The 12,441-nt window shown below is 60.5% G+C and overlaps 1 protein-coding gene across 2 annotated transcripts; it reads right to left on the bottom strand.

Moving 5' to 3' along the window:
• Positions 1–568: 568 nt before the first annotated feature.
• NBL1 (NBL1, DAN family BMP antagonist) lies at positions 569–12,142 on the bottom strand. Of its 2 annotated transcripts, none has more exons than XM_082614509.1 (4): positions 11,985–12,142; positions 3,724–3,959; positions 3,488–3,599; positions 569–2,080 (listed from the first exon to the last, which is right to left on the bottom strand). In XM_082614509.1, exons 2-4 carry the CDS (start codon positions 3,888–3,890, stop codon positions 1,829–1,831), a joined length of 531 nt encoding a protein of 176 aa, XP_082470635.1. In that variant the 5' UTR covers positions 3,891–3,959; positions 11,985–12,142; the 3' UTR covers positions 569–1,828. The 2 variants fall into 2 exon arrangements, with proteins under 2 accessions (XP_082470635.1, XP_082470636.1); XM_082614510.1 differs by having other exon boundaries at positions 3,724–3,918.
• Between the last annotated feature and the right edge of the window lie 299 nt (positions 12,143–12,441).

Here is a 12,441-nt window from a genome sequence, read left to right as displayed (position 1 = left end):
AGTTACTAAGGTTATACCGAGAAGACTGATTCAGCCAGCCTGCCTGGGTTCAAGTCCTACTGGAGACATTCCTCAGCCCTGGGCAAATTACTTCATCCCTCTGTAAATGCCTCCTCTGTAAAACAAGGGCAGTATTTGCATCGCAGGGTGGTGGTGATTCAGCGAGTTAATTGATATAAAGTACTTAGTACAGCACCCCACTTCCTGTATCAATTTGTAACCATTAGTTTTTGCCTGTTTCCCCTTCTCCAGAGGCCAAGCCAGCTGGGGTGCAGGGAAGGGCTGATGCAGGGTCACCGTGAGAGTGAAGAGGTGTCATGGGCCTAAGGGATCAAAGGTCAAAGACAGAAAAGGGGTTCTGGAGGCCCAGCCAACGTATATGCGAGGCCAGAAACAGCCAAGGACAGAGGCGGGAGGTGGGGAGCCAGGAGCCGGGGAGGCGGGAAGGTGAGGACCACCAGGATGCGGCAGGGAGGGGCGTTCAGGGCTCCATGTGCGTGCAGCCTGACTCCCGCCCCCTGGGGAGCCCTGAGTCAGCAGGGCTGCCCTGTGAGGAAGAGAACACAGGTGTTGAACGAATTTATTCATGAGAAAACTCGGGGTCCATCCTACTGGTTACAAGCTCCAGAAGCTCTTGTCGAAATAGCCGTGAGGGCCGGGGCACCCCCAGGCAGGGGGCTGGGGGGGCTGGCAGCAGCCCTGGGACAGACGAGCAGACTCAGGCAGCTGTGGGTACGGAGGGGCCTTCTTCCCTGCCCACCTGCCCAGCCCCGCCCCCCGGGGCCCCGCACCCCCTCTAGGGCTAAAGTGCGGCTGGGAGGAGTGGGGGGAGGGGACTAGGCAGCTGGAGAGCCACAGTGAACACAGCCGCCCCACGCGTCCTCACCCCTCCTCTTCCTCGTTCCTTGAGGCTCATCCAGAATCCATCCCACCCAGGTCCCTCCTGGGAACCTCTGGGTAAGGGAGACCCCTCCCCAGCATCCGATATTCCCAAGAGGGTGAGGCTGGCTCCATCAGCTTTGAGGGGCCTAGAACCAGGGGGCAGGGAGAGGCACTAAGATCTGGGAGAGGGCGAGGAGGGAAGGATGCTCGCTGGTCGAGGGCGTCATCCCCTCCCCCTGGCCCAGCAAGGCTCCTCCTCCCCTGCCTTCCTCCCTGGCCCCCCGGAAAGCCAAGGCAGGGAGCCTGGCTCCCACTGGCTCCCAGCTCCAGGGCCATGAAGCAGCAGGCTCCTGCCCAGGCCTGACTCCCAACCATGCCACTGAGGGAGGGCCACCGCAGGGCCACCGGGGAAAGCTGCCCTGGGGACGGGGGTGCGAGGCCTTTGGGAAGCCGGTGGGGCTGGAGCGTCCTGCTTCTGCCACTGGTCTTCCTAGCCCTGCCTCAGGGCTGCCACAGGCAAGGCGCCCAACCTCAGCTCAGGGCCCAGCGCCGCCATCTGCACCCCCAGGGCCCTGCCCCACCGAGGGGCCGTGCGGGCCTTGGCACGTCTTGGACGGCCTCACCCCAACTCAGCAGCTTAGCCAACTATTCCCCCTCCCCAGGGCACATGTCTAGGAGGCAGAAAAGAAGAGAACCCCCCTCCGAAAAAGAACCCTGAAGACCTCTGCTTCTTCCCCCCAACTCGTGAATATATTAAATTGTGCAGCTTGGCGCCAGTCCCACCCCCTTCAGATCTCCATGGCAACCGGGAAGCATTCCAAGTCCAAGTCTGAATCCAAGTCCATCCAGTGCCAAAGGGGGGCTTCAGCCTCTCCCCCAACTCTTCCCCGGGAGGGTGAGACCCCACATTCCACAGGGAACGAGAGGGGAGGAAGAGTCGGGGGCCTCAGTCCTCAGCCCCCTCTTCCTCTGCATGGGGGGCCCCGGGGGGATCCTCGGGCTCGGGGGTCTGCCCGCCAGGGTGCGGGTGGGAGTGGAGGCCGGGCTGGGAGCCCTGCGCGTCCTCGCCCTGCACGTAGACGCTCAGCCCCTCGTGACTGGGCTCCTTGCCGCATGCCTGGCAGCTGCAGTGCAGGATCTTTTCCACCAGCTTGTCCACCCTGGGCACCTCCTCATGGCCAGGGCACTCCAAGGTCACCTGCGGAGGGCAGGAGAGAAGGGGAGAGAAGTTTCCAAGGGCCTGGGGCAGGCAGGAAGGCCCCAAGGGTAACAGTCCTCATGGGACCAAGAACCCCAGAGACCCCAGAAGCCTGAGCCCACCTGGGACACCTGGGCCCGTCCAGGGGGAGGGGGGTGAGTCCTTGCAGGAGACACCTGACCTGTTTCCTCACGTACTGCCACTTTCCTGCCCATCCCCACAGTAGCCAGAGGGCACCTTGAGGGGACCCAAGTGGTCGGCCCCTGCCTGAAATTCCCCCCCAACCCAGGGCTCCCACTGCTCTTACAGAAAAACCGACTCCTGACTCAGGCCACCCAGGACCTTGAGGTTGATCCCCGGAGGACCTCTCTCTCCACCCCTGACCTTGCCCCACTTCCGCCAACTCGGTCCTGCCTGATCTGCCTGAGACTTTGCACATGCCATTCCCTCTGCCTGGGAGGTCCTTGCCCCACCCGTCCCCTCCCCACCACCCTAGACTTTGCCCACTTAACTTCTACTCAACCTCTGGACCCGAGCCCAGACATCACTTCCTCAGCGAGCCCCTCCCAACACCCCCCCACCCCGCCCAGCCAAGGCTCGCCCTGTTCAAGCCCCGTTAGCGTTCACTCTTCCCGTTGTCGCATCACTAGCCGCCCTTTCTTTTTCCTTTCCTTCCTCCTTGTCTCTCCCTCCCTCCTTCCACAGAGCACCTTCTCCATGCCAGCTCTGGGGACACAAGGACAGGCATGGTCCTGCAAGGAACTCAGAGTCTAGCAGAGGAAACAGACTTGTCAAAATCACCCAAATGCAGATGAAAAACTGTGTGTGACAGATGCTCAAAGCAGAGGTACACAGTGCCTGGGGGATCAGGAAAGGGGTTCTGAGAAAATGATGCCTGAGCCAAGCGCAGAGGAATGACTAGAATTTAACTAAGGGGGGAGGAGGAGAAAGGTATGCCAAACAGGGAAAAGAGCATGTGCAAAGGCCCCGTGGTGGTCATAAGCGGAGTAGGTAAGAAAGACTGAAAGGAGGTAGGATTGGTGTCAGGGTCAAGCTAGTGAAGAAGGTGAGAGAGGCAAGATGAAGCTAGAAAGACTGGTGAGCCAGACCATGCCTTGTGGGCAGGCTTTATGGGGCCTGGCGAAGATTTTGGTCTCATCGTGTAACAATGGGAAGCCACCGAAAGGATTCTACCATGTGACTGACGTCAGAACAGAGCTTCAGAAAGAGCTCTTGTCCTGTGCATGCTGGTGTTGGACTTGTGAGCCATCATGTGGCAAGGACCACGTCTGTATCTCCAGCACGAGGCTTGAACCCTGCCCACAGTGGGGCCTCACTAAGCACTTGTGGCCAAGACCGGTGCCGGCTCTGGGCAGAAGCTGGGCAGGAGCGGGCAGCTGTACTCACGATCTCCCACATGGACTGGGCCGGCATGCACGAGTCGCAGTGCACCAGGGACTCTGTAGACTGCGGGAAGGTATTGGGAACGCTGTAGCTGAAGCACTGTCCCAGACACGCCCTGCGGGAGGAGAGCCCACCACGTCCGTGTCACCACGGCGGAGGCAAGAATGGGCAGCCCTGTCCTCTTCCTCCCTCCTGGGCCTGTGTCCTCATCCCTTCCACCCACCACCCCGGGATCCCACCTGTTCTGGATGGACTTGGCCTCACAGCCGCTGTGGCCCACGATCTGGGTGATGTTCTTGGCCTCGCACCAGGCGCTCTTATCCGGGAACAGTGCCAGCTTGTTGATGGGCGGTGGAGCAGCCAGCAGCATGGCGGGGAGGACAGCCCCCACCAGGACCCGAAGCATCGTGCCCGTGACCTTTGGAGCCCTTGAACTGAGTACAGACTGCAGGTGAGGCCAGCAGGGTCCAGGAGGCTGGGCAGAGGGCAGGGGGGCAGTGGTGTTACAGCGTGGGCTCTGACACCTGACTGTCTGGGTTGAAATCCTACCTCTGCCACTTACTAGCCAAGCACAATCTTGGACAAGTTATTTTCTCCTGTATGAACCTCAAAACTGGGGCTGCTAATAGTATGAGTATCAGATGGGGTATCATGGAGATTAACAAGGTATTTCATGAAAAGCCCTGAGCAGAGAGACTAGCAGATAATATACATTCCACATGTGTGAGTTATCTTTATAACTTACTTTGTAGCTTTGAGCAAGTTACTTTTTATCTCTGTGCCTCACTTGCTTCATCTAAAGGGGGATGGTGATGCTGTGTGTGGCAATGATTATTGCAAGTACTAAGCCAGACACTCAGTTTCCAAGCACCCTGTTGAGTATTGAACAATCATTAGCTCCCTCCTCACTGTGATGTTGTGGGTCCTTGAGCGGCTGGCCAGCCAGCAGGTTTCCTGGACATGCTGCCACGGCTGTCAGCAAGCTAACCATCTTCATGTCACTGTGAATTCTTGTGCCACCTTGGATGGGTGGACCTCAGGTGAAAAAACTAAGCCCAAACTAGACTGTACTTCTCGTTTGGATGCCCCATCAGAGCCCCAAGTCCTGAATCTACACACACATCACTATCTCCAGCTCCAACCTCACCCCTGAGTCAAACAAGAGGGGAGGCAATCCAAGCCAGGGGCTTGACCCACTGCGAATTGGATGGAGCGAGGCACTAATAAGGCAATACCAGAATCTGCCAGGAGATGGCGGTGCAGGGCAGAGTGTGTGTTGCAAGCACTGACTCAAAGGGGATTTTCCCAATGTTCCCCAACTTCATCTTCTGTAGGTTTCGCCCACTCTCCCACTGCAAGAATTGTGGAGGGGGGAGGCTTCAGAGAGATTCGGAAGTGAGGGCAATGCTCACAAAGGGGTCCTCTGGGGGGCAGGACATTGGGGAAAAGGCACTGGACTGGGAGTCTGGAATCCACACATGCTGTGGGACCCTGGACACTGTGGCCTGTGTCCCCACCTGTGAAATGAGTGGGGTGCCCTGGACTGGTGGTTTCCAAACCTGATAGAGCGTCAGAATTCCCTGAGGACTAGTGAAGTGAAAGTTCTAGGGTGGGGTGGGGTTGTGAATTTTTTTTACAAGCTTCCAGGGTGGTTCTGATACGCAGGCCAGGCTTAAGAAGTGGTCTAGCTCGGTCAGACTGGGATTCTGTGTCTTGGGACAGTCCCCAGAGGGGCCTGGGTGGGGCCGAAGTGGGAGCAAGGGCCAAGTATGGTCCCACTGGTCCCACAGATGCCCAGTACTAGTCAGGCTGGCTCAGGGCTGGAAATCCCATTCAGAACAACGCTACCCTCAGCCCACCTTCTGCTGAAGTGGCAGGTATTTGGTAAAAAGTCGGGAAGTGAGAGGTGTTGGGGGGTCTTGCCCGCTCCTGCAGGCTAACTACGTGGGCTGACTCAGCTGGTCTTGCAGGGAGGGCCCAGGCCGGCGTGCGGAGCTGTAAGCGCCTCTGCAGCGCCCCACTCTCTCCATCCAGCAGGCTCTGCTCAGGTCCTGCCCCTTCTCCCTGCAGGAGGTCTCCGGAAGCAGAGACAAGTCCCACCTCAGTGGATCTCAATGCCTGGGTGACCCCTGCTCCCAGCCCAGTGGGGAGGGGTGAAGCAGGCAGAGCAGTGGGAGGTGAGTCCAGACCGTCTGCCCCATCCCAAGGGAGTCTGTGTCATGACCCAGGCTCTCACCCACACATTTCCGGTCTCACTCACAAGGTGGACAGCAAAGCCCATGTTTTCAGTACAGCCACATCCTAAGAAAATAGAATGGACTTGTTCCTAACTGGCAACCTAATTTTTCAACACCCTTAGCATCCAGGAGGCTTTCTCACCCCACCAGGTCCTTTCCTGTCCCTGGGGAATTAGCCTCTGCACCAGGGTCCGACCATCGTAGCACACCAGCGGAGACCCACCTAAGGCCAGAGCTCCCTGGGCCTCCCCGGGCGAGACCGGCCCCTAGAGGCCTCAGAGAGGTCCGGGGGCTTTTGTCCTATGTCTGACTCCATCAGGATTCCCCAGGAAGGCCAGGTCAGGTGGGGCAGGGGGCGATGTTAGGTTTCCTTAGGATGGGGAACGGAGCCTGAGGTTGTAATGAAAGCAGCCTGGAGATGAGCGCTGGGGCTGGTCTGGGGTTTGGATTAGGAGAGGTTAGGACTGACGCTACGGCCCGGACCAGGCTAAGGGGGAGCGGAGGTGAGATGGGGGCTGAGGTTAATAACAAGGTAGTGGGAGATGGGACACCGGTGAGTGTTTCAGGGGAGTCACCGGCCTGGAGGGTGAGGACTGGTTATCATGCGTCAGGTTGTAGCAGACGCTGAGGGCAAATGAGATAAACTGCGGCAGAAGGCCACCTCCCTTATCTACCCCCCTCTCTAGGGCACAGCTAAAGGTCAGCTGGGCCTACAGAGGGGGGGATGTTATAACCCGACCCACCAGGCCCGGCCTCTCACCAAGCCCTGGCCGGGACCTCAGAAGAGGGGCCAGGCCGCGCTCAGCCTCCCCAGGCCAGCAGCCCTGAGCTCCAGCCGAAGCACGGCCGCGGGAGCCTCCTAAGTTCAAGTCCCAGGCCTCCCACCTAGGAGCTGCGTGACTTCTGGAAGAACAGTCCGCCTCTCTGCACCCACCGACCTCAGCCCTAAAACGGGGAGCAGAACCCTTTCCTTGAAAATGACTGGGAGGATGCGATGACAGCACCCAGCACCCAGCAGGGACCCACCTCAGGCCAGTTCCCTTCCCCCGGGGGGATGGTGAGGAGGCCTGGGCTGGCATCAGAGCCAAAGCTGGATGCTGGAGCAGGGAGCCGGGGGCGATGCGGGGCCAGTCTCCCACACACACACCCCCGCCCAGCCCCCAAGAACCCCTGCTGCCCCCGCTTCACACTGGACTCGGCTCTTTGCTAGCAGGTTTTATTTTTTGTTGGCTTGTGTTTTGTTTTTTCAGGCAGCAGCTCAGCTGATTTTTTTTTTCGATCCAGCAGTCGGACCTTCCTTCCTGAGACTTGAGAGCCTCACCCGGATTCTCATCCCTTCCTCCCGCCCTGAAGGTCACACGACAAGTCACAGGAGTCCCAGAACGCCAGGGCGGGAAGGGGATCCCCCAAGCCGATCCTCTTGCTTTGCAGAGGGGTTGTCCCGAGGCCCCCAGCAAATCAGGCCAAGCAGTGCCCTTCCCCAGGCCAGGCGGTTCCCTGCAGTTTGACACCGGTTTACCAGGCACCTTCTAGGAGGGCGGAGAGGGCGGCGAGGGTGGGGGCCTGGGGAGCTCAGAGCCTGGAGGGGAGGTCGAGGGAGGTGGGTGAAGAGGAAGCAGCTGTTCAGTGCGGGGCAGTCAGACAGCTGGAGGGGCCGGGGGAGGAGAGATTCTCAATTCTGGATTGAACTCAGGAGTACAATTAGTTTTACCCGTGGTTGAGGGAACTGCACGGGCAAGGCCAGGAAAGGGGGTTTACCGGTACCAGCCCAGCACAGCCCTCCCAGCCTCCTAGTAGTAAGAGCTGCTCCCAACTGTGGGCCAGGTACCGTTCTAAGGCTTTTATGTATATTCACTTATTCGGTCCTTATAACAACCCTAGGAGACAGATACGGTATTTCCCCCATTTTATAGGTGAAGAAACCGAGGCACAGGGAGGTTAAGAGATTTGCCCAAGCTGACACAGTTAGCATTCACTAAAGCTGAGATTTGAACTGGACAGCAGCAGGGTAACCACCAAGAGTTTCACAGAAGAGGAAGACAGGGGGACGGGGAATGATCTGGAGCAAGCAAGAGGCCGGGGCTTCCCGCCCCAGCAGCTGCATCTCTTACCCCTGTCAGCACTCTGGGGCTCAGCCACAGCCAGGGCTGGAAGCATGGGCGCCCCATGGGGCAGAGTTCAAATCCCAGCCTGGACTCCCCTGCAGAGGAGCATGTGGCCGTGGCCGATCCCTGGCTCCCTGGAGCCTTGGGGAAGGTACGGCGCCGTCCTTCCTCCGAGTTGTGGGGAGGCCACAATCAGGGCACCCTCAGCCCAGGGTGGGTACCTTCCTATCACCCCACCGTCCACTCCCCAGTCCAAGCCCTCCGGATCCTCAGAGGCCTTGTGCCGACACCTGACACATCTGAGGCTGCCAACAACACAGAAAAAAGGCCCCTGGGGGAGGGGAGGGGACACAGCCGACCGACTCCAGCCCCGTGGAAACTGAGGCACAGAAGAAGGAAGTGACGGCCCATGTCTCCCACGCAGGGGACGAGGGCAGTGAGCAGACACAGGACACCTGCCCTGGCAGCTTCCTGGGGAAGGACGGGGGTGGGACAGCAAGAACGCAGGCTTCGGGGTCGGGCCTGTGGGGTCCTCTCTACGTTTCACGCCTACCAGAACCTAGCATCTTCCCTGAGATGCTTGCCAACAACTCAGAAGCCCGGGCCCCAGCCCTAGATATCCCGACCCCACACTCTGGGTTGTGGGGTGCAACCCAGGCATCTGTATCCACTCCCACATGATTCTGAGGACCAGCCAGGTCAAGAGCCCCCCAACTCCCCAGGGAAGGGTCCCCCATAACAGCAATGCAGACAGGGGTCACCCACCCCACTGCCTAGGCCTAGCGCCTGGAATCAAACCTGAAATTCACCAGAGGGGTCTAGATTTCAAGGAAGACCTCTGGCCCATCCGCAGCCACTGTAGAGTACCCATTGCACAGCAAGGAGTCGATTTAGTAAAACAAGTGAATAATCACCCTCCCCGTTTCCTCTTTGGGATAAATCTGAATATTCAGGGTCCTTAAGGCCAGGTACACCAGAATGTTCTTGGTACAATGGTCCACTCACCCCCAAACACACACATGCACACACCAGGCCTTCGGTTCCCAGCAACCAGCCTGGTGTGGGAGCAGCTGGAGGGCAGGGCCAGCAAATGGTTAGAAGAAGGCAAGCCTCTCCCCAACTTTAACTTCTGCTTTCCGTAACCTCCTCTGGAAATCCTTCCCACCTAAGGCCCCTTCAGATGGAAGTTTCTACCTGTGGGCTCTGGTGACATCTGGATTCGCACAGAAAGCATGTGGGGTTTGTGGTGAGTTATTTTTCAAACTTATCAGACCAGATGCTCCCAGTCCCTTCCTCTCCCTGTTCTCCCCCCCGCCCCACCCTGACACACACAAAGGGCCAGGTCTGGGTCTCCTTTATTCACAACGGACTGTGACAGACCCCAGTTCAAACCCTAGCTCAGCCCCTTTAACTTTTCTGTGCCTCAGTTTCCTCACCTGCAAAGTGGGGGTAGCTGCCTCTTAGGGCAGTTGTGAGAATTAAACTGAAGAGGGCATGGAAATTTCAGGAGAGGACGCCTGTCACAGGATGTCCTCAGCAGAGGTCACTACGAGGGCTAGCTTTGAGTCACCCAGGGCTGCTCACCCTCCTTGAACTCTGCCTACACCCTTCTGTCTCCCCCTCCCCCACCACACACACCCCCTTACCCTCCCCTCCTTTCCCCTCCCCTCCCCCTTTCCCCTCCCCTCCCCCTCCCCCTCCCTCCCACTGGATCCTGAATGCGTCCAGAGAATATCTAAACCCCGGGGTTGCATCTGCCTTGAAGAAAATGGATTTAGGGGAAACTCAAACAAGATGATGGCTGGGCGAGGGTTTTATGAACTGTCTATGCTGCCAGGCTGGGAGCGGAGAGGAAGATCCCACTCAGACTCTAATTCTTGGGCCACTGACTGAAGGGAAAGGGTCCCAGAAAGACCAGCAACTTTGAGCAAACAGGCTGGGCCTGGCTGCCGGGCCGTACATGCTGCTGGGTGCAGAGGGTGTGGCATCTGTGGCCGCGGCCCTAGGCTTGGGGGTCAGCAGGAGTGAGGCAACCGCGGCAGGTCTTGGAATGAGCGCAGGGGACTTCCTTGAATGGTGCAACTGAAGGGAGGGGCGAGCCAGGGTCAGACCCCAGTCCTGATCAGCTCAGCAGGCCCACTCTGAGGTCCAAGGACAAGTTCAGGCCCAAGCTCACCCGCTGACTCCCTGTGTGCCTGGAGACAGGACAGTACAGTGCTTAGAGGCCACTGACCACTCGTTTCACCTGCCCAGGCCTCCCATTTGCCCCTGTGAAATGGGAAGCACGGCCTGGGAAAGTCCATCCTAGCAGATTCCCTCAAGAGGAGCCTGGCTCCAGCACGCTGCTTAAGGCCACTGTGATTCCATGACCCCAGTCACCACAGGGTGGCTTCCTTCCTTCCGTCAGCGCTGGCAGAGCATGAACCAACCGTCCAGGGGTGGACACGAAGGGCCAAGCCCATGCCCCAAAGGCCTGCCCATCTCTGCCAAGCAGCTCCACCTCCCTGGCTACAGCCCCCCAGCCGAGACCACGGCCCGCCTGCCCGCAGACCCTCCTGACCGAAAACTGTCTCCAAAACAAATCGATGCTAATGAGCTGCTCAGGGCCGGCCTACACATCTGCTCAGCAGAAGTCCCACTGCAGACTTCCACCAGCATCCCTGCCCGCTCCCGCAGTCTGCGACCCTTGGGGGTGGGGGTGGGGAGAAGGAGCGAACTCATTTGGAAATTTCACTCTGAAAGGATGAAGATATATGCGGCTAATGCACAGCACATCCTCCTGGGTCCACCCTCTAGCACACAGGCCCAAGAGAAAGAGGTCCAGCTCGCAAGGGTGGGGATGGGGGGGGTCACCGACGAAATGCTCCAGCCTCGCCTTTTCTTTGGCCCCAACCAAAGGCAAACCACACCCAAGCGGCCCCAGCAACTGGAGGAGTTTCAGGAGGCTGGTGGTTTCCACAGTAACAAAGGGTGAGGGGCTCCTTGTTGACAAATTGCTTCCCCACCCCCATCCCCCGTCAGCGCCCAGCCTTTGGCCTCCGGCCCTGACCTCTGTTTTCCTGGGGTTCCCGTAGTTACAGGCTGGTGTCCTCCAGCTGAGCGAGGACCTCGGAAAGCCTGAAAATGTGCCCTTCTCCCCGGGCGCCGGGCAACCCCCTGGCCACGCCAAGGCGGCCAGCTGCCCCCTTTGCTGCGGCTTGTAAAAGATCAGAATCGCCCCGCCCAGGGAGCAGGGCGGGCAGGTGGCCGGCGGCACGGCCCAGTTGTCCAGGCCGCCTCGCGGGGGTGGAACTCTTAAGAAAACTGAGCCCCCGGAAAGGCTGGCTCCCCTGCCCCAGACTCAATTCCAGGGGGATGACCCAGGCCAGTCCCCCGGGGCAGGCGGAAGGTAGGGGGAGGGTTTCGCTTCTTTTACCAGGTCTAGGAAACTATTCACGAGCCCGGTGGGGGCCCCGTGCCTCCGACCCGGGCTGGGGGCGCTGTCCGAATTTGAGGGCGGGGGACCAGGAAGACGCAGGAACTCAGAGAGAGACTCCCACAGCGGGGCAGGCGGAGAGACGGAGAGAAAACATAAAGGCAGAGGCACAAACCCAGGGAAATGGAAAACAGGCAGAAGCGGAGAAACAGAAAGAAAGGGACCAGAACCAGAGAAAGAGGAACGGAAACGGAGAGACGGAGACAGGCAGATGGGGAGACAGAAACACAGAGAGAGACAAAAAGGAGGCAGAAACGTACGGGAGTGGAGAGGCTCGCGGCGCGGCGAGGCCCGGACAGAGCAGCGGGGACGCGCGAGCCCCGCGGCCGAGCTCCGGGCGCTGCCCCGGCGGCCGCGCGGCCCGACCCGCCCTCGACCCGCCCGGCTTTCTCTCGGCCGCGCATCTCCCTCCCTTTCTCTCTTGGCCGCGGAACTCCTACCGAGAAATGGAAACCCCTGTTGAGTCGGGGGACCGGCTCAGGGCGCAGGGGTGCTCCCTGGCCACCCCGTGCCGCGCCCACGTCCCCAGCCCTGGCGCCCCGAGCCCCCAGCGCTCCCGGGCTCGGCGGCGGCGCCTCCGCACGGTGCCCTGGGCTGGCGGGAGGGCCGGGGGCGCGGCGCTGCGCCCGCGGCCGAAGCCTCTGGAAGCTGGGCGCCCGCGTGCCGGCCCGGGCGGGACTTACCGCGCGCGCGGCGGCGGTGGGAAGCGCGGCGCGCCCGCCGGTTCCTGCGGAGCTGTCTGCGGGCCGCGGGGGGCAGACGCGGCGCCCCCGGGAGGCTCGGGGAGGCGGCCGGCAGGGCTGGCGGCGGCCCCGCGAGGCTCGGCTGGGCTGCGCTGCGCGCTGTCTGCGGCCCCGGGCGGGCGCGCGGTGCGGGGGAGCGGCGAGCCGAGCGGCTCCGACGTCAGGGGTGTCTCCTCTCCAAATAGGGAGCGAGGGCGGGGGCAGTGGAGGGAGGGACGCGAAAAAGAAAGAGCGGGCGGGCGCGCTGGGCCGCTCCCTCCGGGCGCGCAGGAGGGGGCACCTCAGCCGCCCGGGGCCCCGGCCCCTTCTCCCCGTCGCCCTCGAGCCCCGGGCCGGGCTCCGGCGCGGTCCGACGGCGCGGCGGAGCTACCGGGGCCGCCCTGTTCGGTGCCCTAGG

This window comes from Mesoplodon mirus, assembly GCF_964341445.2.
Source record: "Mesoplodon mirus genome assembly, chromosome: 3".
Taxonomy (NCBI): domain Eukaryota; kingdom Metazoa; phylum Chordata; class Mammalia; order Artiodactyla; family Ziphiidae; genus Mesoplodon; species Mesoplodon mirus.
The sequence above is the reverse complement of the archived record's forward strand: the minus strand, read 5'-3'. Positions and strand labels throughout refer to the sequence as shown.